The following is a 24,437-nucleotide window of genomic DNA, read 5'->3' on the forward strand; positions in this document are numbered from 1 at the left end:
GGCGTACGTCGGGCAGCACGCAGCGTAGAGTAAAGCAGGCTGGGTGGGGTGAGGGAGAGAATACCCTCAAGCAGTCCAGCCCGTGGAAGCTAAGCAGAATTCTTGAGCTTCCTCCTCTGGGATCCTCAGAGTAGGGAACATTCAGTGCCCAGAAACTGCCCCGTTGGGAATCCCAGGCTTCACGTCTGCTATCTTATTTTGCCGTCCTGGCCACACCCCAACCTTCCCTGAGGCGGGGTTGTTATGATGGTGAATTATTCAAGAAGCCTTGCAGCCTGACGCCATCTGTGGGCAGTGCCCCTTCCTTCCGAATCGGGTACCGCAGCCATCCCCAAAATCATAGGGTCCCGCTCTGCCACATCAGCAACTTGAGTTTGTTAAGGGCCTACTAAATGTTAGGCCCAGTGCAATGAGCAATTTGGGCCTCTTATATTCCACGGGACGACAGGCAAAAACAAAATAATTTTAGATAGTGGTACGTGCTCAAAACAAAATGGCAATGTGATAAAATGACTGGACGTTGCTCATGAGAAGGTGGGAATAGAACGAAGATCCAAATTTCGCTTAGAGGAAGGCAATAGACATAGGCCAGATGCTTGGCTAATGCTTGGGAAAAAGCAAGTACAAAGGCCCTTGCACAAGGCAGATCCAGGAGTACCTGACCGTGGTCTCAGAAGGAGCTTGTAGATTATTCTAAATATTAATGGGGAGACATTAGATTTTAGTGACACCTTGATGTGTCATTCCTTTTTAAAAAGATTTATTGATTTTTAGAGAAAAGGGAAAGGAGGGAGAAAGAGAGGGAGAGAAATATGATGTGCAAGATAGTGATCCGTTGCCCCTCTCAAACCCCCCACTGGGAACCTGGCCAGAGACTCAGGCATGTGCCCTGACTGGGAATCCAACCAGCAACCTTTCAGTCCGCAGGCTAGTGCTCAATCCACTGGGCCACACCAGACAGGGTGACATGATTTCTTATTTTGCTGAGTGAAGAATGGATTGTTAGGAAATGAGGAAATAGATAGATTCAGGTGCTGACAGAAATTGGTGGCTTGAACTAGGTAGCTGGTGAGACAGGATGATTTCAGGATCAAATTAAATATGTCAGATGAGAAACAAGAGAATAGGCCAAGTCCCAAACTTTTGGAATATGCAGCTGGCCGAGTGGTGATGCCCCTTCTTGAGAAGGAACAGTGGAAAAGGACCAGGTGCTGGGGGTGGGAATCAAGACCCCAGCTGTGGCCATGTTGAGGCTGAGAGGCCCATTAGACATCCAAGCAGAGATGTCAAGTTGGAGGTTCGAGCCCATGGAGAGGTCAAGGAGGGAGTTATCCATGAACACACAGGAAGTATTTAAGCCATGGATCTTCGTAGAACCATCTACAGACAGTGAAAATAGAAAAGAGCCAAGGAGAGAGCCCTGGAGGCCTCTAGTGTTAAGTAGTACAGGAGAGGTGTAAAAGCTGAAGAGGATACCGAGACAGTAAAGTGTGTGTGGGGGGGGGAGGGGTATAGGAGAACAGGGCATCTTCAAATACAAGAGGGAAAAAGTCAAGAGGGAAGATACTGATTTTCTGGGTAAGTGCTTCTTAGAGGTTGAGCAATGGTCACCTTTTGGTTGCTGGACACTTTATCAAGAGCAATGCCTGGGAAGAGGTAGTGGAATGGATGAGGAAGTGCAGGGAAGAAGAGAAAATGTTCTCCCATGAAAAGGAGGAGATACAGTGTGGCAGCTGGAAAGAAATACAAGTCTTGAGAGAGTTTCATCTATGCGAGAGGCTAGAACAAAATTTCCCAGAAGTGAAGGGGAAAATTGAAATTTATTGAAGGCTTACGTAGTGTTAAGAGTTTTATAAACATTTGTCCTCACAATGTTTTACAGGTCAGGAAATTAAGGTTAAATAACTTGCCCAAGGTCATGCAGCTACAGGTGGCAGAGCTGAGAAGCCACCCAGATTTTTAAGACTCTTCATGCTTCACCACCCAGTTGCACAGGCATACGGCCCTTTATGTTTAAATACCTGGGACATGCCTTGTTCTGGCCATAGTGCCCCTGGCAAATCAGAGAGCTACTCTCATGCTGCAGGGAAGGACTTGATTACTTTCTTTTTCCAATGCTGTAAGCAGGGTATCTCCCCCGACAGCCTGATTACTCATGCAGTACAGGACAGAAGCTCTCCCAGGCCAGAGGAGCAAAGGCAAGCAGAAAGAGCCCCCACAGAGGTAGGAGGGAAAGGGATGATTTTGGGGTATATGGCAGGTTTCTTTTTGTGTCAGCCAGTGCAAGGGAGTGCTGGAGGCTGCTGGTCCCGACCAGCTGGTGCCTGTGGTCCAGCATTCATCTGGATTTGTTCAATGTAGCAAGAAGCCCACGTCAGAGCCCAGTTTCCCGACTGCCTCCATTCAGGCTGAGGCTGTGGGGGCGGGTACCACGCTCCAGCCTGCGGGCAGACAGGAGGCGCCGCAGGGAGGAGCTGGAGCTCAGATCCCCACAGCTTCGAAGATGGAGGTTCTCTCGCCCTGGTCGTCCCCAAGGGCTCTGGGGCACCTGAAGGGGGACATAGGAGAGGACATCAATGTGGCCCAACCTGAAGTTCCAGGCTTTCCTGGGCACCTTCCCAGGCTTCCCTGACGCCTACCTGCTTATGCCCACGGGCCCCATTTCCACTGGGGTCCGGGGCTTTCCTGGACATCTGCAGGAAACGAGTGACCAAGCCGCGGCCTGGCCAGCTACTTTTTAGGTCCCCCAGTGAGTGGGCAGGTGCAGGGCCCGAGGGCAAGGGGACTTTCTGGTAGGTGGGAACAGGTCTTCGTTTCTCAGCAGAACGGGCACGTAGCAGCTTGGGGGAAGGGCAGCGAGCTAGACGGAAGAGGCAGGCTTCAGAGCAGAGCCCTGGAGAGAGAGACAGAGGCAGAGTGGGTGGGCGGGAGGCGCGGAGGGCCAGGCAGCACTCCCTCAGCTCCCAACCCCTGGGCCTAACCACACGCCTGACCTGTATCTGCAGAGGAAACCGAAGCAGTTTCTTCCTCAAGCACTTTGGTATAAAGATCCCTGAAGTCAGCTGGGGAGGAGAGGGAGCCAGAGACTGAAGGGAAGTGCCCAGTGGACACACCCACCCATCCTACCACCCTCCCCCGAGAATTCAAGCCCAGAGATGGTACAGTTCTCCAAGACGAGGACTAAGGCCGCGTCACTCACAGCAGCATCCTCCCCAGTACTTGGCACATAATGGTGATAATGAGTGCTTTTTGTGCTGAGCATTTTACTTGCATTACCTCATTTCCCAGTAACGTTATAGTACCTATGGTGGAAGGGCTACTGTTATAACCGTTTTACAGGTGAGAAACTGAGGCTTGGCAACTGGCCCAAGCTGTGAGCTGTGGAATTGGTTTCACAGAACAAATCCTCCTCTTTTAGCCACGAAGTTACTGATGTTGTTTCTAAGAGGTCAGCACTCAAGAATTGTCCACCACAGGAGTGAACTCACCTTTCATCCTCTTCATGGACCTCAACAGTGTCCCAGATCCTGGCGGCCATCGCTGGCCTTCTAACTCCCAGTGCCTGCCCTTTCCTGAACCTTGTTGGTAGTGGTGGCGAGGAGGGGGTGGTGCTCACCAGTGTCGCTGGAGGTGGTGATGCCTGGGTCACTGTGGGACCGTGGCAGCAGCAGCGGTGATGGGGGAGCCGGATGAGGAGGCCGGTGCCCCGGTGGGGTGAGGGAACCTGAGCTATCGCTGAAGCGGCGGGTCGGGGCTCTTGTGGGAGGGGCTGCAGCTGGCCGGCTGCCTCCCTTGGGGACCCTCCGCCTTAGCTCTGGGAAGCAGGGTCCCACCCAAGGCGGCCAGCCCTCCAGCCTGTGACAGCTGCGGGCAGCTGTGGGGGCACCCAGAGGGGGTGGGGCCTCCGGGGCAGAGCAGGAGTAGGAGCGGGCTGCCCTCGGGGGCCGCCGGGGCAGGGGGCTGTCCTCAAAGGGGCCGCGAAGGCCGCAGTCCAGGCTGAGGCAGTAGCCTGCGCGGCTACGCTGAATGGAGCGGAAGAGCACGTAGTCCACGGAGCGTACGGAGCCCTGCAGCTCCAGCAGGCAGGAGTCCTCCGACGGGCTGGAGCCCCCCGGGAGATCGCCAATGGCCGACAGCACCAGAGACCCGCTGTCCATGGACACTGTGGGCAGCAGGGGGCGCTGGTAGCACCAGCTCAACCCGGCATAGGCAGTTTCTCTTTTCTCAGGCCCAGCCTCTGGAGGGCCACTCTGCCTCCAGTTTTATCTCAAAAGAGACAGTTAAGTCCAGGATTCCAAGAAGCCACCACCCTCGCTGGACCACATGCCATCAACTAGCTTTGTCTCCCCCTTCTCTGCTGTCCCAGGCAGTCAGCCTTTGTCACCCTCCCCACTTCCTGCTCACCATCTACAATGGAGGCCACTCGCTCGCAGATGCAGGAGCCATCATGAAGCTGAGGATCAAACAGAGTGGCCTGCAGAAGACACAAAGGTCAAGGGTCCAGCCCTGCACACTGATATGGCCACCCCCACGTGCAGGACAGAACTCTGGAGGCCCAGATTCTTGTCCAGCTTTGTCCCTCTGTACAAGTCACTTATGTGGGCTTTGGTTTCCATACCTGTAAAATAGAAATGCTTCCTCCCCCACCCGCCTCACCATGCTCTAGGGAAGATCAAAGATGACCGTGGGTGTGCTAGTGTTACACGATCATGAGACATGTTATCTTTGCCCAATGAGCGCAGCTCACTCAGCTTTTCATGCTCCAGCCCCAGTTCCCTGGCCCAAACTAAGCCCTGCTCTCACCTGACTGTCTCCTCGTAGCCCCATGACAGCCTCATAAGAAGGGGGGCAATCGGTAGGGTACAAGGGGACTGGGCTGTCCATGGAGCCATTGTAGGTGATGCTGGTGGGGAAAGGGAGAAGGTCAAAGCCTGAGGGGAACTTCCACAAAGATCTCCCCCACTGACCCAACTGCAGCTGAAACCCCCTTCCCCTTCCTTAGTTTCCCCAGCAGGACTCCACCAGGCCTCACCTCTGAGCGTCTGTTTCTGAGCTGCAGGTGTACTCTGGGGGATAGTAGGGAGGTGGGGGCACAGGCGGTACAAATTCTTCCAAGTCCAGCATGGTGTGTAGGAGAGGGGCTGGGGGCGAGGACGTGCAGCCCAGAGGCCCCAGGGGACCTGAGACCGAGTGCTCAGGGGCCAGCTGCTGGGGAGCAAGCAGGTTAGCAAGCCTAGTTTCTGGGAATACAGTTCCCTGGCTCCCACACTCCCAGCTCAAGTACATTTTTCTGGCCCCACCCCCTCAAAGCAGCTCAGTTCTGGTCCCTCCCTCAGCCCAAACCAACTCCTTCTCTAACTCTGCCCCCACCCAGGACCATCTCTGGCCCTGGCCATCTAAAAATTCCCCTTCTTTATGATCCCATCTGCACCCAGAATCACCACCGGCTCCCTGTCTTCACCAGAACATCAACCCTTCATCCCCACCCCCTTCTAGGATCTTCTTGACTCCATCCCAACTTTTAATCCTACTCTTCAAAGACCCTCTCCTGGCCCCAGACTGGCATTACATACTTCTCTTACTCCCGATCATTCCCCTCCTCACCCCCTTGGAACATCCCTACAGTGGCAGACATTTCTAATAGGTGATCCACAACCTCTGGTGCTCAGAAGCCAGCGCTATACTCACCAACCAACCCCCTGAGCCCCAGTCCCAGCCCACACACCCCTGCTCCCTCCCATTATACCTGACTGGCTTTGACCCCAGCCCCCACCCCCCCTCACCGAGTGCACAAGGTCCAGGGAGAAGATTTGGATGCAGCAGATAACAGCTGAGAGGCTACAGATTATGCAGGCACAAACGGTGAGCCCACAGACACTGAAGAGCAGGTTCTGGGAATGGAAAGAGAGAAAAAGGGTGTGAGAGGGGGCTGGGAAGGGGTAAATCCCACATGTTCTGGGCCTCTGAGGACCCCAGGAAACCAGGCGTGGGTGGGGAGGAAGGAACGGTAGAGGAGGGGATGCATGCTCACCTTAAGCACCCCTCGGGCTTCATCACAGGTGGAGTTAGGGGCAACTTTTAGTCCCTGCCCTGACTCTGGACAGGGCCGGAGGAGGGGAATGGAAGGGCAGCACAGACAGACCTTTCCTTCCTGAGTGGGAGTGGGGAGGGTGAGGCAGACTGAGTCAGGACAGACCCAGATGTCCCTCACATCTTCCCCAACCAGTTCTCTCTGGCTCGCCCTCCTCAAATCTCACCATGGAGCAGTCTTGGAAGTCTTGGGCCAGCTGAGCATTCTTACAGGAGAGAACAGAGCCAGCCATGCTGAGCATGACACACAGTACGGAAAGCAAGGAGAAGAAGGAGATCTGGGAAAAACAGGGTGCAGATTCAGGGCTGGGACCCTCGGGAGTGGAAAGCTACCAAGGAGGAAGCCACCCTCCTTCACACACATTCGTGCTGGACGACATGAACTGGAGAGCCAGTTCCCTTCTTGAGGGCATATGGGCATCCCTCAGGTGCTGGGCACCTGCCTCCCAGTGGGCACCAGACCCTGGCACCTACCACTAAAGTAAATGGCCGCTTCCAGGACACAATGCCAACCACCCCGGAGAACGCCAGCTGGGGACAGAGTGGGCACAGGCTCAGCCTGGCAGGGGAGGCACCTGAGTGAGCCCCTCACCACAGGGTGCACCCAGCCCTATAAGGAGGGAGAGAACCAGGAGAGGGAGGAAAGGCCAGGATTTGGACTGGCAGCTGGTGTGGAGAGGTGGAGCCCAAGGAGCCTCCCCCACCCAACAACTGTGCACCCAACTCACCGAGAATCCAGCCCAAGATGGGCAGGACCTCTTGATGCTCTCAGTGGTGGTGACGGAGGAGGATATCATGCTGAAGGTGACCACCAGGATGCCCAGGAGCACCTGGGCCAGCCCCAGCGTGAGCAGGGCCTGCAGCCAGGGTCGATGGAGGCGGAGGTGGGTAAGGCCCCAGGTACTGGGCCGGCTGGTAAGCGAGCGGCTGGAATCACTAGGCGAGGGCATCATGCCTGCCTCCTGGTTGCCTGCGCCGCACTCGGCTCCCCCTGCCACTTGGGAGCATCTCAGAGGTGCCCAAGGCCCCGTCCTTCCTCCTCTCCACCCAATTCGCTCTAGAGCCCACCCCCTGGCTGGGTCCCCTGGGGCCTGGCCCAGGGACTCCAGCTGGGGCGGGGGCCAAGGGAAGGATGTCACAGAGGGGCCGCGGAGTGCTCCCTCCCCGCCACTGGACAGGCACCGTGCCCGGGATGGAGATGAGGACGCCGATGAGGACTCCGGGGCACAGGTTCATCGCATCTCCCTAGGGAAGAGGGGCACCGAGAAGGGCCGGTCCAGGAGTGAGGAGAGGATGGAGGTTGGGAACCCAGGAAAGGGTAGGGAGGGTAAAAATGAGAGGATGGCAAAGAAGTCTAGAGAAGAGGGAAGGGGTCGGCGTGGGTGACTCTAGAGGGGCGGGCGATCAATGTGCCCCCGGAATGTCCAGTGAGATCCGAGGCCAGCTGGTGGGGAGGCCACGGTGCGCTGTCTCCTGAGTCGCCTGCACCGCTCCCCTCCCCACCACGCTCCATTCCCCTAGCTCGCTCCCGCTGCGGCGGGTTTGGAGGGGGGAGGATGGGAATGGGATGGTGTGAGGGGCGTGGCTGCGCGGTGCACCCCGGGAGTTGTAGTCGTGGCCAGAAACCCTGAAGGAGGGGGAGGGCAGGAGCTGGCGATAGGGCAGGCAGGCGGATATGCCTAGAAGGTAAGGCGCTTTCCAGTCCCAGCCTTTAACTGGACCCAGGCCCGAGCCAACCACCCTTTGGGCTCTGACTTGAACCACACCCAGCCTCTAAGGACCCCGGTCCCACTGTGTTCCCGGCAGAGGCAGCGGCTCTCACCGGGTCATTAATGGACGGGCGGAGAGCAGTGCTCCCTGATTCCATGCCCAATCACGATTCCACGCCCAAGGGTGCATTCCCGCACACCGCCCCCGCCCCCCCACCCCGCCTCCTGCACCAGCCACCAGTCACCGGGCTCTGCTGCCCTACCCTGGACAGCTCGCAATTCGCCCTAAAGCCAGGCCCGAGCTTCCCTCTGGAATTCACTCTGCTTCCACTCCAGTTCTTGGTCACGCTTTGCTTTCTTTTTTTCATAAGGCCTAGTTCCCAGTACAAATTCCAGAAACAGGAATGAGTTCCAGTTCCACTTTCTTTTTATTTAAATAACCGAAGCAACAGCCTTGGCACAGCAGAGGGAAGCTTGGTTGGGGTGTGTGAGGGGTGGCAGCATTGTGGCCTGACTGGGCAGCAGGGGGGTAGGTGGAGCAATGGGCTCCCCACACCTTTAAGTCAGGTTCAGCAGTCACAACTGTGGGACTGGGGAGCACTAAAGAAGAGACATCGGATAGTAATGTCTCACCACGTCCCAGAGACCTCAGGGATGGGGGCTATGTCAGCCCCCTCAAGTGGCAGGGCAAGGGCATCCCAGTCAGGGGTCATGGGGCTCGGAAGGCATTTTCGGCAGCCCCAGCAGCTGCATTGGCAGCGGCGGTTCGCACGGCAGGGTTGGAGAAAACACCTGCGGCGAATTCCTGCTGGGCCTTCTGGAAGCTGGCACCTGTGCGGCGGTACAAGGAGTGGATCTGCGAGTAGAAAGCAGAGAAATCACAACACGTTCCAGCCACTGTCACTCCGCTCCAACCCACCACCACCACCATTTTCCAGCCTGCTGCTCTAGGTTTTCCTTCTTGGCTCCCCTCCAGCCCTGCCCCGCCTCCCCCCCCCCCCCCCCCCCCCCCGATACAAACACTCCCCCTACCTCAGAGGACCATTAGCTCTGAGCCACCCATCAGCCTGGCCCCTAGAGACCCAGGATCTCATTCTCCTGGTCCCACCTTCAACACAGCCCCTCACCCGCTTTAGCATCACAATCCCCAGAACAGCGATGCTGGTGAAGAACAGAGCGACCAGCAGCATAAGTACAGCTACAGCCGTGTTGGCCTTTAGCACCACCAGAGCGGAGATCCAGCCACTGGAAAAAGACAAGCACGTGGCAGTGAGGATGGACTGTTCACAGCTGGGTCTCTGTCTTGCCAACTTCTCCACAGTTTATGTCCCAAACCTACCCTGTTCTCACCCTTCCCATTGAGGGCCCCTCCTCTAGCAGTCTGGCAGCTTTCCACGCACCACAATCCCAGACTACATCCACTGTCTCCATAGTTTAATCCCAGCTTTTGAACCATTGGCTCATAGCTTTCCAAGCTCTCTTCCAGACACCTTCACTCAACACACAGACCCTTCTGTTGAAGATTCTCCCTCTCCTTTTCAACCATGATTACATATACCTCCTCCAGTAAGCCTTCTCAGATTGACCTTCTTCCCCTTAGTCTATGCCTGTCTCGAGCTCTGTCTGGGCTCCCTATCCTGGAAGTATGTCCTCTCTCAGGAAACTAGCACCTCCCAAGGATAAAAAATACTCCCACCCCAGGACCATGAGTTGGTCTAGAGCAGCAGGAGGAAGGGATAAGGGTAGACGGCAGCCTTACGGACCTGAACCCCCAACCTGGGATGCCAATGGCCTGGAGGACAAAGAGCACATCCTGGGCGAAGAAAATGAAGAAGAAAACGAAGAAATTGAACGAACTGTCGCTCCTACAAGAAGAAAAGGTGGGGCAAGTGGGAGAATTAGGGATAAAGGAGTGGACTGTGGGGGTCTATTGAAACCTGCCCATCACCCTGGCCCCCCAACTTACCGGAAGGCCTTATACATGGGGCGGTACCAGCAGACGAAGGAGCAGGGAGTGAAAAGGAGGACCCAGAGGACAGAGAGCCCGAAGCCCGAGCCATTGCTGGAGTCCACACAGAAGCTGGCAAGGCAGGCGAGGAAATTCAGGAGAAGAGCCAGAGTGCTGCCTAACAGACGGAGGGACAAGGTGATGGCTCCTTCTGGACTGCAACGGAAGCTCTTTCCCATATAAGCCCACCCGATAACCCTCACCAAACGTGGCAGTGTAAGGAAAGGAAGATAACTTCTGCCCTTTCAGAGCCCTCCATTCAACAGGGAGACAGAACAAGCAAACCTCAGTCATGTGTAACCCCCTTTGCAAAGGCATTTAAAGGATTCAGAGTATGTTTATGCACGAGGACAAGGGAGGGGGAGAGAGCAAGAACACACATTCGCTGGAAGGCTGGAGAATAAGTTCTACACTGTATAAAAGGAATAACCCAGAAAGATCCTAAAGAAATTAGCCTTAAACTCCAATGTTAAAAAAAGGTAAAGTGTTTAGTTCTAGGTGTGTGAGCTCCAGGGCAGGAAAGTGTACAAGTTACACTTATTACTTTCCTGTACTCTCTTTCCTGCACAAAGTTACTACCTGTACTCTCTCCAAAAAGGCCTTTCACTACTTACACATCCAGAGGTAGTACATGGTGGACACTGTCTTCTGAAATTCTTGGGGGATCTCCATGGAGATGTCCTGGAAAAAGCAGGGCTGAACTGGGCAAAAAGAAGGCAGAGGGGGCCAATTGTTCTGTCGAGCTGTAAGGCAAAAAAAAGAGCAGGAAGTGAGGCAGAGACCAGTAAAGGAATCACTTCCCCCTCCTTCTACCCTAGATCCTCTCTTCTGTCTCCAATTTTGGGTCAAAGGAGATAAAGGAAAGCGACAGAAATAATACTGAGCCCTGACTGATGTGGCTCAATTGGTTGGGCGTTGTCCCGCAAAGTGAAAGGTTGCCAGTTCCATTCCTGGTCAGAGCGCATGCCTGGGGTATGGGCCCCGTCCCCTGATGGCACTCACAGGAGAGGCAACTGATTGATGTTTCTCTCACACATTGGCACTTCTCACCCTCTTTCTCCCTCCCTTCCCTTCTCTCTAGAGAAACATCGATGTGAAAGGAAAACATCGACTGGTTACCTCTCACATGCCTGCAACTGGGGACCTAGCCTGCAACCCAGGCATGTGCTCTGACTGGGAATGGAACCGGTGACCTTTTGGTCCCCAGGACGGAGCCCAACCCACTGAACTATACCAGCCAGACAATAAAATCTTTGGGAAAAAAATGAGTTTTATTACTTAAAATTTTAAGTATTGTGTCAAGCACCTTTTTGCCTAAATTTTTAAGAGGAAAATAAGGATGTGCATTATACATGAGTAGTGCTAATTCTGTATCTACATAAATATACTTTTTAAAGATTTTATTTATTTTTAGAGAGGAAGGGAAGAAGAGAGGGAAAGAAACATCATTGTGTGGTTGCCCCTTACACACCCCCTACTGGGGACTTGGCCTGCAACCCAGGGATATGCCCTGACTGGGAACTGAACTGGCAACCCTTTAGTGTGCAGGCTGGCACTCAATTCACTGAGCCACACCAGCCAGGGCAATAAGAATGTTTTTAATTATTTTATTTATGCTTATACATTAACAGTATACCTCTAGAAAGCAATAATGATATCCATATGAAAAATAATACCCTGGGATATGATAATAGGTTTTGCTTCTAAAAGTAAAGAAATAGGAAATCGAATTTAAAAGTTTGTAAAATGAAATTTTTTCCTGAAAGTTTGGGCCAAAAACATGGGTGCGCGTTATATATTGGAGCACATTATACACAGCAAAATACAGTACTTCCTATATGTGACCTTGTTTAACCTCCACAGCAATCTTGTCAAACAGGTACAAACATCCTTATTTTACAAGTATAGAAACTGAGGCACTGAATATTAAATAACTTGCCTAAGAGCTCACTATTCATAAGCGATACCACCCAAATTCCAATTCAGCAATCTGACTCCAATGCCCATGCTCTTAGGTCTTTTTTTTCTCCTTTGAAACTGTGAGATTTCCTCCCTGCCCCGTCATGGATCCACTTACTAGATGTGCCCCCCAGGGCGGCATGCTGCAGCTCTCGCTCTCTTCGGTCCAGCTCCTCTGCCTTCTTGTTGAGCTCCTCCTGTTTCTTTAGCAGATCTGCTCTGGCTGCTGCAGCTGAAGCCTGCCCAGTATGAGCAGAGACATGTGAGTCCTGGGCCCCAGGGATGGCCTTACTTCCCAACCACCACCCACACACCATTTACCTGGGTGCTGTACGAGCCATAGTTCTTCGGTTCTGTGGGGCTGAGCTTTCTGGAAGACTGGGAGGGAGCTGAGGGTGGAGGCAACGGGGCAGGGACAGGAGGCTCATAGGCTGGTGGTGGCTGTTGGGTTTAAAAAGACCCTACAGGTCATCTAGTCCGTCATAAGACAGGAATCCAGAGTCTGCCTGAATACCTTTAGACCTAGAACTTGTTACCTAATGCAGAACCCCCCCCCCCACTCCAGTTGTTAGAAAGCTAGTTCTTATGTCAGAGAACTCCTTTACAACCTGCAGCCGCCCTGTTCACCTCTCACATCAGATTCCTTAGCCAGGACTCAAGGCACTACTTCCCTAACTTCTTAAAACTCTACTTCCTACCCCACTGAGACAGATGTCTACTCCTCCTCCTCAATTGCCTTCTAATTGCACACCTAAGCAGAATGTTTCCTCCTCCACTCCAACCAGCTGCATCCTTTCTTTTCTTCAAAGCCTCCCCGGACAGAGACTTGGCTATGGCCTGGCTGAGCTCCAGGTCCTACCAGGACAGGCATTTAGAGTTCCAACTGGATGGGTCGTTGGCTTGGTGTCTCCAGAAGAATTAGGCGTCCCATGACCAACTGGCCTCTCTCTCAAGGAGCTAAGAACATGGTGTTTCTTCCTTCCTTTGAATGCAGAAAAGTACCCTGTACCTCGACAGAGTGGGCTTATTGGTATACTCTCTCCTTCCCTGCTCTCTTGTGCTTTTCAGAATCTCACCTCTCGGGCCTCAAAAGGGTTGTAGACGTCAAGCGTGGCATACTGCTGGCTGGGTCGGTGCTGGATCACAGCTGGGTCCTGCGGGCAGAGACCTGGGACTCAGCAGGCACCTGACACCGCACAGGAACTCACAGGGGCCTCTTCTAAATTGCCTGTGGCTCCGAGGACTGCACCTCGGGGCTCACGTTCTCATCCCAACATTTGCTCCAAATCCTTCACCCTACACTGCCCGTGACCAGTTCCTTACAGGCACAGAGCCCGCCCCCTCAAGGGTGCTCACTGGTCTGGAGTCACCATCGCCCCCACGTGGCGGCCCTTCCATGGATTAAATGTCACGAATAGGAATATGAGTTAGCCCCATCCTCCAGAACCCAGAAGTCCACCCAGTTGCCCGAAGGAGGGCGGCGCAAGTCACCTGAAAAGGGTTGTCAAGTTCGCCGCCCTCGCCGAACGGGTTTCCATCATCTTTGCTTTGAGCCATAGTTGCAACTGCGGCCTAGGCCGCCCCCTGCCCTACGTGCCCCTACCGTGGCACTGGCGGTGGTAGCGACTCTCAGCAAACCCTCTGCTCCTCTCGGACAGCCCCGCTTCTCTGTGCTCAGATTGGCTATACCAACCGGAAGAGCCACAAGGATTCCTGCAGCAGTACCGGGTTGCGCCTGCGTCCGGGGTAAAGGCAGAGTCGGAAGTTTCCCACGTGACACCTCCAACCCAGTCCCTCCTGCAAGTACCGCCTCTTCCCCCACGTGACACAGCTAACCCCGGCCCCCTCGCAAGTACCGCCCCTTTCCCCACTAACGAACCACACCTCCCAGAAGGCTTTGCATTAGCATCGTGGTCCCTCCCAGTCTCCCGAGATGTATGACGGGAACCTTCCCACCAGTGGTAGCAGCCGCCTCAAACTACACATACCAGTTAAGCAAAAATAATAAAAAAAAGTTTAAACCTGTAATATCTGGCTCTATCTTGGGGTCCAACCCAGGTTCAGGTGGCTCTAGTAGTCGGACCTGTTTCCTGACCCTCATTATTCCTGATCAAAGAAGTGCCACCTTATAACCATTCTACCCTTCAAAAACCATATCCCACTCACCACTCCCCCGCCTGAGACAAACTAGATAAACTAGTTAATTTTAGAGGGTAAGATGGGACTCATTTCATACCCAAGCTCAGAAAGGCTGCCAATCTCCTCATCCCTCCACCCCAGCATTCCCACACCTCAAACTCCGGGGATGGAGGTCAGATGAAGCACGTCATTTTATTTCACAAAGACTATACAAAATTCCTTATAAAACATGGGATGGATGCCACCTGGTTACCTCATCCTGCCCCTATTCAACTAAGGGGCAAGTGAGGATGGGAAGAGTGTAGAATGGAAAAGCATTATGTACAAGGCAGGGTACAAGCTCTTTCATATTTACACTATTTCACATATTCACAGGTATATAGGGAGCCAAGAGGAGTGGGCTCCGGCTCTGATCTCTTGTATAAAAAAGCACCAGTGTCCTGGATTGGACACCCACTGCTGCTACACATGCAGGGGGGTCCAGGGTCTCATCGTCACCGACTGATATCCCGACTGGAGTCCCACAACTTGGAATTAGGTGGCTCAGCCCGAAGGCGGGTGAAGAAAGGATGCTGAAGGGCTTCACCCAAGGTCAGACGCTTAGCAGGTTCATATTCTAGCATGCTTTCAATCAGATCGAAGAGCTGGTGGTGTTCCTCTGCCTCTGAGGTCAGATACCGCTGGTGGTGGAGGGCAGGAAAAAGGTGAGGCACAATGCCTTACAAACCGCCTTCTTCAAGGCCCTAGCTTTTAATCTGGGAGGACGAAGACTCTGCTTGCAACCGCAACCGTTACAAATGCTACCTTAGCATGGCCACACTGTGTCCACTTCTGATGTTCCACCTTCCCTACCTTCCCACTAGCACAATTACTGCTTCATTCTCTGCAAGTTCCTTCTACTTGTGTATCTTTGTCAACTTCATGAATCTTTTTTTAGCTCCACGTGACATTAACATTTAAGCTCTTCAAAGGTAGTTTATTCTGTTATCTGGCCTAAGGAATCCAGAACATTGCTTTGATCTTTGATTGGCTCAAGGAGGACATGGCTGCTTAATCTCCTTCCCTCCACAAAACCACTCCCTCTTATCTTTTTTCTACTAACCAAAAATGTCTTCTTTCAGCATTGCTTCCCTTCTTTCCTAACCCTGTGCTTGTGGAATACATTCCAGAAGCAAGACACCTTAAGAAGTGACCTCTGGGTGGTGGACACTATTGATCCCCAGCCTGGCTCACCCGCAGTGGTTTGCAGTTTTCTCGAACGTAGCGCCCAGCTGATGTGTTCTCATCCCAATCCAGGCGACCCCGATAGAAATACTTCTGCTTCCTAGAGGGGAAGGGGAGGTTGAGGAATCAGGAGGTTCCTCTTATTGTGGGATAATTCCCTTATTCCCCCATCTGAGTAGCTGGGGGAGGGGAGGTGTCAAAGAAAAAAGAAAATGATGTGATATTGACCATTTGTAGAGAGAGAGGAAAAGGGCTAAGTCCCTCCCACTCGAAGTTCACCTGGTTTTTCGGATCATCCGGGAGGGGATAGGACCCAATATCCTTTCCATCATGGCTAGATGCTCTCTGTTGTCATGGGTCTGGGAAAGAAAGCCAGAACTAAGCACAGGACTAGGAAGGGGATGCCAAGGACTCGCTGCCAGGAAGATAAACAATGTAGAGGGAGGAAGTAAGCAGGCAAGTCCTCGGCGGACAAAGAAATCTGGGATGAGGATGCCAGGCAGTTATGTAACCACTTACTTGGAAGAGGGTGAAGCCAACATAGTACTCAAAGATGATGCAGCCTATGCTCCACACATCACAAGGCTGTGCCCAGCCCAACTCTGTGTAGGAATGGGAAGGAAAAGGTGTTATGAGGTGTAGGGGGTGCGACCCTCACCGCCACACCCGCTTACATACTTGGACAGGTTTGTCCTTCCCCCTTACCCAGGATGACCTCTGGTGCTCGGTAATGGCGAGTGGAGACAATGGTACTATGGTGTTCATGGTCAAAGGTGGCACTGCCGAAGTCTACCACCCGCACAGCTGTGCTCTTCACACTGCGCTCATCTCGCTTCTAGGAGCAAAGCAGGAAGAGAATGACCCTCTGTACCAAAACCGAGGTTCTGACTCTATTCTCTGAAGTGCTTCTGAGTCTTAAAAAAGCGACTTTGAACTGCCTATCTGCCCCTACACACTCCAGTCTCTCAGGTCCCCCATAACCAGTAGAGTACTTTTGGAGTTGGGAAGGAAGATGATTAAGGAATAATTATGGACTAGCATGCAAGTTCCTGTGCATCTGTAAACTATACCCAAGTAACCGGGTGAAAAAAAATATATGTAACAAGTTGCAAAGGGAAGGAGAGCTTCCTTTGGTGAGATCGCCATGAGCTCCAGTTAGCCAGGGAGCTGAGCTTTCCTTACAAAAAAGAGAAGTCCAAAGCAAGAAGCTTAAAAGCATTTCCACTAGATTAGAAAGTTATCTGAGGTCCTTTTTCCAAGTTCTTTTCTAATTTAAGTCTTCTTAAATCTCTCCCTTTCAATCTATTCTGGTACTCTGGCTTTAGCCAGTCAGAACCAGACCAGGAGTAAGGTGGGAGACAGCAGTAAAAAGAGGCCAGAAAGGACTGAGAGGCAGAGCGGCACAGCTGCCGCCCCGTGGCCAAGGGGGAGAACCTGTCCATCTTACCTTCTCTAGGTTGTAGGTGAGCTCGTAGTCTGAATTCACAAACAGAATGTTTTCAGGCTTGAGGTCCGTATGTGTCAGCTTGTTATCGTGGAGGACTGCAGGGGGAAAGGCCAGGTCAAGGTCGGTACAGGCAGCCAGGGCTAACCGGCACCAGCTGACCCCAGGCTTGGTCACCTAGCTCCAAGCTGGTGAGGAGGCAGGTTCAGAATCACTACGCTGCTCTTTGCTCTACATCCAAATGAAATGCCTGGTCTAAGACATTCTATCCTTATCCATGTAAGATACATATGTAATTCTCAATTGAAGCATAAAGGTAGTTCGCCACGGCTTGTACTTTTGTACCAACTGACATACATGTGTATCTGACATCGTGTGAATTCAACTCTGCAAAACTACTGTCATGGACACTCAAGAGTATCTATTTACTAGTCTGGATTCCCTACCTGGCCCCTTGGCTGCGCTACTCCCTGCTTCCACCTGCTTTGCTGGGAATGAAGGGCGTCTCAGCTTAGACACGTCAACCTCTAGCCTGAGTCGTCCTTTTGTCTCTTTGTGCTTGCTGCCTGACTTATACTTCCCAAGGAAGGGAATGAGGGAAAAAAAGGTGTCAAAGTGCTTTGATTTCAAAGGCTTTGTCTTCCAGCTCCTCCTTGGTTTGATGTGAAGTACAAGCAATCAGTGATGGTGAGGACTTCTGCCAAGGAGTTACGTCAGAAGAGATGTCAACATGACAGTGAATAACGGAAGTGCAGATACTCAAGTTGACTGTTTAGGGCTCCACCAGTGCCCAACTGAGACGAAAGAGGTCCAGTGAAGGAAGGGACTGCCCCAGAGTCCACCTCGGCCCCCCCACTCACACTTGACGGCCTGGCACAGCTGGAAGGCCATGTGGCGCACTTGGTGGATGGGGTAGGGCAGGTAGTTGTTGTCTTTGAGGAAATCGAAGGTGCTAAGGCCCAGAAGCTCAAAGGAGATACACATGTGGCCATGGTAGTCAAACCAGTCAAACATCTGGACACAGAGGCTGGGAAGAGAGATGGGAAAGGGAAATGAATGTCTGATGAGCTCCCATCTGCCTCCAACAAGAAGGGGCTGCACAACTGTTGATCCCACACACTTGTGTAAAACCATACCAGCTAATGTCACCAACGAAATTCAGTCTGGCTAGGAAATGGCCTTTCTGGCAGACCTGAGAGGACAGGTACTATCTGGAAAGATTCAAACCATTTTCCTGAAAAATTTTAAATACTTAAAATTTCTATTTGTTGACGAGCTGTTGAGTTCCAGGCTCTAGTGTTGACCCTGAACCATCAAACTGTCACTCCTAAATCCTGACCTCACCTCCCACTCCTGAAATCCACTCACATCAGCTACCATGGGGCCCAGTTTATATTGTCATCTTATGTCTTCACTTAACAATCTTATTATATATTTGACTTATGAAAAAATATTACATATAAATGTCTATGACATATAAATGTCAGCATACTTCTAGGTATTAAAAGCTCAATTTTTTGACAAAAATGGTAATTCTCAGTCTCAGGGTCATTTCCAGAGGCTACCTTGAGTTGGAGCCGACCTACAGAGCACTCTAACTGCTTTAAAAACAAGGTAAATGAATTAGAGAGCACCACAGCCCCTCCTTTCCTACTTCTAAAGTTCTACTACTCTAAGATGATGAACAAAAAAGGAACGGATGAGAAGACTCTCCTGCCTGCCTAAGCCAGGTTGGGAAGATTTTCCTGAGCAGGGGTGCAGGCTCTCAGACGCCTCACACACTCCTTTGCTGGCTCGCTTCTTCTTCTTTTTTTTAATCCTCAACAGAGAACATTTTTTAAATTTATTTTTTAAATTTGATTTTAATCATTGTTCAAATACAGTTTTCTCCTTTTTACTCCCAGTCCAGCCCCTCCCCTCCCCACTTCCCTCCCATTACCACCCTCCCCCTAGTTTTTGACCATGTGTCCTTTAAGTTTGTTCCCGTGAACCCTTCCCATTCTCCCCTACAGAGAACATTTTTTTAAAAATTGCTTTTAAAAAGAAAGGAAGAGAGGAAGGGAGAGAGAGAAACAACAATGGTAAAATACCTACTGGTTGTCTCCCGCATGCTCCCAGACTGGGGATCACGTGTACCCAGACCTGGGATCAAACCTGAAACCTAGGTAAGTGCCCTGACCAGGAATCAAACCCGCAACCCTTCCGTTATAGGACAATGCTCCAACCAGCTGAGCCACACTAGTTGGGTGCTTGCTTACTTCTTGTTGTCAGGGTCCTTCTCATTGATTTTCTCCAGGACATTGATTTCAAGTCGAGCCGCTTCCTTATACTTTTCCACATTCTTAATAATCTTCAAGGCAACTCGAGCCCCACCCCTGTAGGTTGGCAGAAGAGGCTTTTGCTGGGTTCTCGAGAACATCTCAAATTGAATGGGGCTGTCTGGGCATTAAGAAATTCTACATTTGGTTAATCAGCAAATAAGCCCCAGATAACCCTCACTACCTCTTTATGCCTAGCAGGCATGGGGGTGTGATGGCTGACAATTACCTGCGATGGTCCACACATTGTACAACTCTGCCGAAGGTCCCCTCTCCCAAGGTGCTTACAATTTCATCTGAAATGAAAAAGACCAGGGTCGGGGAGAGGGAGGGAGAGAAGGTGGGGAATGAGCTGAGTTGGAAGTAAAAAGGGCACAGCAACCTGGGGTGAAATGAAGGAAGGGGGAACAGATACAGATGGTCACAGGGGAAGAAAACCCCTGCGTGATTCCCACCACCTTTAACCCAGGGGCCATGAGAGCTGGGAGTGGACAGCAGAGGTCAATTCTCAACAGCAACTCAAACCACCCAGATAAACAACACCACTGAGAAAAGGCAAAAGAGGCTGTGACTTAGGTTGGCTCGGGACGTTAGGATGGCTATAGGACCATTACAGGCTATAGGATTGTTACGATTTGGCTTGTACATCGCTCTTGTAGCCAGTCCCCGACGTGGTAGATGAGGTGGCCCTCAGCGTCGTCCTCTACACTCTTGGCTCTCCGGCTGCTGTGCTGCTGTCGGGGGGCAGGGGGGTCGGAGCAAGCCAGGTGTCGGAGCGGGGGCCGGAGGGAGACGGGGTGGGTGGTGGAGGGGCCACCGGTCACAGGCGCCCAGCCAGGGGGGACAGACGATGATGGGGGACAGTGGAAGGGAACACGTCAGATGCAGTAAGGAGGATCGGGGTGAGAAGAGAGAGCGGCGCATAATCCCAAGTCCCAAACCCAAAACAGGGACAAGGAGAGGCATGGGCAGAGAAGTGGTGTCGTTGCCAGTGTCACCCACAACCCCATGCTCTATACAATGCCCTTCCAGGCAGGCACACATCTCCCCTTTCCCCCACCCAAGCCCACCTGCTGAGGGGGCCATGGAGCCCAGGGCTTGGGGGAGAAAGGCAGTTCACAAGCAAAGTCCCCATTAGAGAGTGCAGGCCTCTGGGGTGAAGGAGCTGCTCTCAACACAGTAAGGCCAGCATGCCAGGGAGGGCACTGGGGTTCACAAACGCTCTGTGCCCATCCATCTCCACAGCAGATTGTGGGGCCCTCCACAAGTCGAAGAGCTTCCAAGAGAGCAGACAGACTCAGTGTCCACCTCAGTGTTCATGCCCCAATGCTCAGCTGAGAACAAGAATACTTCTCACTTACCAGGCTCCCAGAAGGCTGTAGAGGAGAGGGAAGAGGAAGGGCCTGGGCTGGCACTCACCGAAGATGAGCGGCTGAAAGTCCGGCTGCGCCGCCTCCGCCGTCTGTGCTTCCTTCGGCTGCTGCGCTGGCTGCGGTAACTGGTGTTCTCCCGATGGTATTCGTAGGAATGCCGGTAGTCCGTGTCATAATAGGCATCTCCCCGATCCCGGCTATAGTCATTGCGTCTATAGCTGCCACAGTATCGCCGGTCATACGCTCTCCGGTCGGACGAACGGTCATCATAGCTGCTGTTGGACAATAAACGCCCATTAGGTGCATCTGTTCAGGCCACATTCCTTGCCACATCAAGTGACAAGGTCATCGCTCAGTGAGGACAAGAGTACTGCTGGAAAAATGACTCTCAGATACCCAACAAGTCTCTGAGAGGACCAAGGACCAGACAAGTGAAGTAATTAAACACAGAGGTAAGTCCTCTGTACCACCTGCGTGTCACCAAGACCTCTGGAAAGACATCTTCTGAGGGACATCTCTTCCCTGACAGTAATTTAATAGAACAAAGAGCCATTTCTTTTTCAAGCCTTTCCTGACATCCAGCTTTGTTCTAAACTATCCTTAACCCATCCTTCCCACAGAATACGCCAAGTTATTAAAACCCGAGAGACCCACCTCTCTCTTGTCTATTTAGCTCATTAGGTACCTCTAGCGCCTAGTCTTCTTAAAAATGTTTTATAATTGGTTGATTTTAGAAAGAGGAAAATAATCGTTGCATTTTATTTATGTATTCAGTGGTTAATCTGCGTATGTGGCCTGACTGAGGATCGAACCCACAACCCTCGTGTGTCAGGATGACACTAACCAACTGAGCCATCTGGCCAGGGCCAGCCCCTAGTTCTCTGCATTTGCTTTCCCTTCACCTGGAATACTTCACCCTTATATTTCAGGCAAGCTTAGATGTCACATTCCCTGGGAAATTTTCCTCAACTACACATCTTGTCCCAGTCCAACCAAACCTACTGGATATTCCCTCAGCTCCTTACTGCCTACTCCCTCTATGATGACACTCTTCACACCACAGCACAAATGCCTGATTTTATCATCCATCTGAAACAGCACCTTCAGCCAGGTGCTTAGCATGTAACCAATAAATCTTTGTTGAACAAATGAGTAAGTGACCTTGGGTATGAGGCCTCACCTCCGAGAACGAACATGGTAGCTGTCTTCCCGTCGATGCCGCCGTGTCCGGTCACTGCTACTCGACCAGGAGCGGCTTCTTCGTCTCTTATGCTTTCGGCTTCGATAGTGTTCAAGATAACTCCCCCGGCTGCCTCGTTCTGAGGAGTGGTACCTTCGGGGATGAGGCATCTAGAAGGCAAGAAAAAGCAGAAATGGTGGGGAAAGCTCTGAGTGTTTAGAGCTTCAAAGACTATCCCCTTCAAAGACTGGTTGCTCCAGAGGTGCTAGGCTGCTTTCTTTTATTTCTTTTTACCACCTCTGTGCTATACTTCCTCCTTAATGGAGTATATACAGTATTCACCTACTAACTCAGGCCGAAAACTAGGAAGTCTCCCCATAACCCCCTTAATCCCTCGATTACGCCCCACTCAGCACTGGTACATTGTTCTACTCTGATTTTCCTGAAACATGTCTCCATAAACACTTTCAGGTCTGAGCCACAGCTCATTACACCTTCTCACCTGAGAAGGTGTAACTGATGTAGAATGCCACAATTCCTCCTTGGCTGAGATCTAAGATCTGTATCATGCTGAGTTCCTCACAACTCAAAGAATAAAGCTTTAGTATACACTGTTACAAAAAATGTTTTAGTTATTCAGAGTGTATCTTATTTCCCCCAGTAAACCAACTGTGTCCTGAGGGCGTGAATCCCATTGACGGGGTTTCTACACAAGCAGTATATACCAAACATAAACAAATTCTAGGGGTCTGGGTCTGGCCCCTTTAACTGTCTTAATCGTCTCTCGTATCTCTGGCTAAACACCCCTTGAGAGATTTTAATACAGAGGGTCCCAAGCTGCAGTCAGCTTTCCACCTGGCCCTTCCCCTTTTGTGCTTAGGCAGTACAGAATAACTAGTTTTTAATTAATATCAGCACTACTTGGATAAGAGCCAGCCTCCTTCTAGTTATTGGAATTGGAACGGTATGGTGCACAAATCTTTCTTCCTTCAGGAAAAGATCAGAGAGAGATCACTGTCAAAACCAGGAAGATGAGAATAGGAGAGCAAACTGAAATAGGCGTAGGGACAGAAGTCTTCGTAGGGCGCAGGATTATGCCTGAAAAAGCCAATGTTTCAAAAATCTGGCTCCCACTCTGAGCTACTTCTGTCCAACGTCCTCAAATTGAGAAGGGGGAGATTTGATTCAGTCCTGGCTTAACGGCTTACTGGAAGTCAAGAAGATGCAAGCACAGATTCTCCCAGGTAATTCAACATTGCTTAGCCATTTAAATGTCATCTCACTCACCACACAGAGACTGCCACCAAAGTTCCTCACAGAACTTCCCCTATAAAGCATCTCCAGCCTACAACCTTTCTCAACTTCTAAATCTTTGTTTTTCTTTTAAAAGATTTTATTTATTTATATTTAGGGAGAGGGAAAGGGAGGAAGAGAGGGAGAGAAACATCAGTATGTGGTTGCCTGTCACACCCCTCTCCCCCACTGGAGACCTGACCCGCATCGTGGGCATGTGCCCCCTGACTGAGACTCTAACCCGTGACCCTTTGGTTCGCAGGCTGGCAATGCATCCACCGAGCCACACCAGCCAGGGCTAAATCTTTATTTTTCTTTCTCACTCAGAAAATCCAGAACTAATTTCTGAGGTCAAACTCCTTCCGTATCCTTTAAGTGACACCGTGGTGTCTTCCCTCTTTTCAGCCTTGGTCCAACTTTGACGTTCTATTCTTTCTCATCTTTGGAACCACTGCTATCCCTACTCCATCGCCCCACTTTGGTCCCTCCCAAGTTTCCCATACGTTTTCCCAGATCACCTAAGGCAAGCTGATCTTCCACCCTAACTCTCTACTCACTTCTGCCGCTTCACGGGTCTCAACCCTCTTCCTCTCCTAATCTCGCCCAGGTCTCTTGCCCCCAATATAAGCCTACCCCTCCCGCCCAGCGGTCGCCATCTTTCCGCGCGGACGCGCGGCCCGCCGGCCCGCGCGCTCACCGTTCTGGCGGCGAGGCCCGTGCGCTTGTCCCACAGGAAGTCCGTGATGGCGGCGGCACTGCGGCCGGGAGTCCCGGCACCCCCGCGGCGACGAAGTGCGGCTTCACCCCCCCAACCCGAGACCCTGGGACCTCCCGCCTCGTCCCCGGGCTCCGCTCCAGTCCCGCCCGCCCCAGCTCCGTCCCCGCCCCGAGGATCCGCTGGGCGCCGCTCGCACCGCCCCCGCCCGGGGCCCGATCCCAGCTGGTTCTTCGGCTCTTGCCTCTCCGATCCGCCGCCGCCGCCACCGTGAGCGAGCACGTACGCACGCACGTCCTGCGTCGCTTCCCAGTTACCCCGGGGCCCCGCCCCCAGGGCCGCGCACGCCGCGGCGTCCTCCCCTAGCTCGGGGGCAGGCGTCCGCAGCTAGAGCTGTGGAGGTACTGAGCGTGGAAGTTCGTGTGCACTGTACAAGAGTCGCTGTGGCTGACCAGGCCCTCCTCGTGTTCTCCCCTATCTCTCTTCAATCTTTTGTCCCTGTCATGAGACTTCGCTGACTTAATTATGTTTGGAGATTTAAAAGAAGGGGTTGTTCCCTGGTCGGGTGGCTCACTTGGTTAGAATGTCCTCTCCGTTTACCAAAAGATTGCAGATTCTATTCCCGATCGCGGTACATACCCAGTATGGCGCGGGCGGGAGGCATCCCATCAATGTTTCTCACATCGATGTTTCTCTCCCCCGTCCTCGCTAAAATCAATGAACATATCCTCGGGTGGAAAGAAAGAAAGAGAGGGAGAGGGAGAGAGAGAGTGAGTTGTTACTTAGGGAGTGTTGACGCTCCGCAAACGTTTGAGGCTTGGTGGTGAGGTCTGACTCTTCGACCTAGCTTGAACATATCCAGTTCTTAAAGTAGTTCGGCCACCTCACACAACATAGAGAGACTTCCGTCTTGTGGAGTCGCGAGCATGGTCTTGAAGGAAAATTTCGGGAAATGGAGGGATGGATAATCGAGTGCCGAAAAAGG

General features: G+C 52.1%; 3 protein-coding genes across 13 annotated transcripts; all 3 read right to left on the bottom strand.

Moving 5' to 3' along the window:
• Nucleotides 1-1,801: 1,801 nt before the first annotated feature.
• On the bottom strand, nucleotides 1,802-7,944 carry FAM189B (family with sequence similarity 189 member B). 5 transcript variants are annotated; one of them, XM_028503007.2, is made up of 12 exons: nucleotides 6,819-7,942; nucleotides 6,565-6,621; nucleotides 6,258-6,368; nucleotides 6,032-6,151; nucleotides 5,784-5,891; nucleotides 5,033-5,208; nucleotides 4,804-4,903; nucleotides 4,405-4,474; nucleotides 3,617-4,162; nucleotides 2,994-3,062; nucleotides 2,640-2,893; nucleotides 1,802-2,548 (listed from the first exon to the last, which is right to left on the bottom strand). In XM_028503007.2, exons 1-12 carry the CDS (start codon nucleotides 7,041-7,043, stop codon nucleotides 2,375-2,377), a joined length of 2,010 nt encoding a protein of 669 aa, XP_028358808.1. In that variant the 5' UTR covers nucleotides 7,044-7,942; the 3' UTR covers nucleotides 1,802-2,374. The 5 variants fall into 5 exon arrangements, with proteins under 5 accessions (XP_028358808.1, XP_028358809.1, XP_035871462.1 ...); XM_028503008.2 differs by having other exon boundaries at nucleotides 5,033-5,205; nucleotides 6,819-7,941; XM_036015569.1 differs by lacking the exon at nucleotides 6,032-6,151 and having other exon boundaries at nucleotides 6,819-7,944.
• A 260-nt stretch (nucleotides 7,945-8,204) lies between these two features.
• SCAMP3 (secretory carrier membrane protein 3) lies at nucleotides 8,205-13,530 on the bottom strand. 2 transcript variants are annotated; one of them, XM_028502479.2, is made up of 9 exons: nucleotides 13,258-13,529; nucleotides 12,843-12,920; nucleotides 12,088-12,207; nucleotides 11,885-12,005; nucleotides 10,422-10,550; nucleotides 9,766-9,925; nucleotides 9,563-9,664; nucleotides 8,927-9,044; nucleotides 8,205-8,655 (listed from the first exon to the last, which is right to left on the bottom strand). In XM_028502479.2, the coding sequence occupies exons 1-9, from the start codon at nucleotides 13,321-13,323 to the stop codon at nucleotides 8,509-8,511; spliced, it is 1,041 nt and encodes a 346-aa protein (XP_028358280.1). In that variant the 5' UTR covers nucleotides 13,324-13,529; the 3' UTR covers nucleotides 8,205-8,508. The 2 variants fall into 2 exon arrangements, with proteins under 2 accessions (XP_028358280.1, XP_028358281.1); XM_028502480.2 differs by lacking the exon at nucleotides 12,843-12,920 and having other exon boundaries at nucleotides 13,258-13,530.
• Nucleotides 13,531-14,078: 548 nt separating this feature from the next.
• On the bottom strand, nucleotides 14,079-23,667 carry CLK2 (CDC like kinase 2). Of its 6 annotated transcripts, none has more exons than XM_036015573.1 (13): nucleotides 23,435-23,625; nucleotides 21,445-21,614; nucleotides 20,311-20,536; nucleotides 19,538-19,622; nucleotides 19,121-19,187; nucleotides 18,832-18,948; nucleotides 17,434-17,600; nucleotides 16,577-16,671; nucleotides 15,835-15,964; nucleotides 15,649-15,731; nucleotides 15,409-15,488; nucleotides 15,139-15,229; nucleotides 14,079-14,585 (listed from the first exon to the last, which is right to left on the bottom strand). In XM_036015573.1, exons 2-13 carry the CDS (start codon nucleotides 21,612-21,614, stop codon nucleotides 14,400-14,402), a joined length of 1,497 nt encoding a protein of 498 aa, XP_035871466.1. In that variant the 5' UTR covers nucleotides 23,435-23,625; the 3' UTR covers nucleotides 14,079-14,399. The 6 variants fall into 6 exon arrangements, with proteins under 6 accessions (XP_035871466.1, XP_035871465.1, XP_035871464.1 ...); XM_036015572.1 differs by having other exon boundaries at nucleotides 19,538-19,625; nucleotides 23,435-23,623; XM_036015571.1 differs by having other exon boundaries at nucleotides 20,311-20,539; nucleotides 23,435-23,617.
• Nucleotides 23,668-24,437: the final 770 nt, after the last annotated feature.

This window comes from Phyllostomus discolor, chromosome 14, assembly GCF_004126475.2.
Source record: "Phyllostomus discolor isolate MPI-MPIP mPhyDis1 chromosome 14, mPhyDis1.pri.v3, whole genome shotgun sequence".
NCBI classification, from domain to species: domain Eukaryota; kingdom Metazoa; phylum Chordata; class Mammalia; order Chiroptera; family Phyllostomidae; genus Phyllostomus; species Phyllostomus discolor.

Coding starts and splice junctions, on each gene's coding strand:
- FAM189B (XM_028503007.2), bottom strand. CDS start 7,043: ATGATGCCCTCGCCTAGTGATTCCAGCCGCTCGCTTACCAGCCGGCCC. Junction 4,904..5,032: donor TCAGAAACAGACGCTCAGAG/GTGAGGCCTGGT, acceptor TTTCCCCACCAG/CATCACCTACAATGGCTCCA. Junction 4,163..4,404: donor AGTGGCCTCCATTGTAGATG/GTGAGCAGGAAG, acceptor TGCTGCCCACAG/TGTCCATGGACAGCGGGTCT.
- SCAMP3 (XM_028502479.2), bottom strand. CDS start 13,323: ATGGCTCAAAGCAAAGATGATGGAAACCCGTTCGGCGAGGGCGGCGAA. Junction 12,006..12,087: donor ATGGCTCGTACAGCACCCAG/GTAAATGGTGTG, acceptor CATACTGGGCAG/GCTTCAGCTGCAGCAGCCAG. Junction 10,551..11,884: donor CGCCCTGGGGGGCACATCTA/GTAAGTGGATCC, acceptor TTTGCCTTACAG/CTCGACAGAACAATTGGCCC.
- CLK2 (XM_028502477.2), bottom strand. CDS start 21,614: ATGCCTCATCCCCGAAGGTACCACTCCTCAGAACGAGGCAGCCGGGGG. Junction 20,540..21,444: donor TACCATGTTCGTTCTCGGAG/GTGAGGCCTCAT, acceptor ATTGTCCAACAG/CAGCTATGATGACCGTTCGT. Junction 15,965..16,576: donor TCACCTACAACCTAGAGAAG/GTAAGATGGACA, acceptor CTTTGCTCCTAG/AAGCGAGATGAGCGCAGTGT.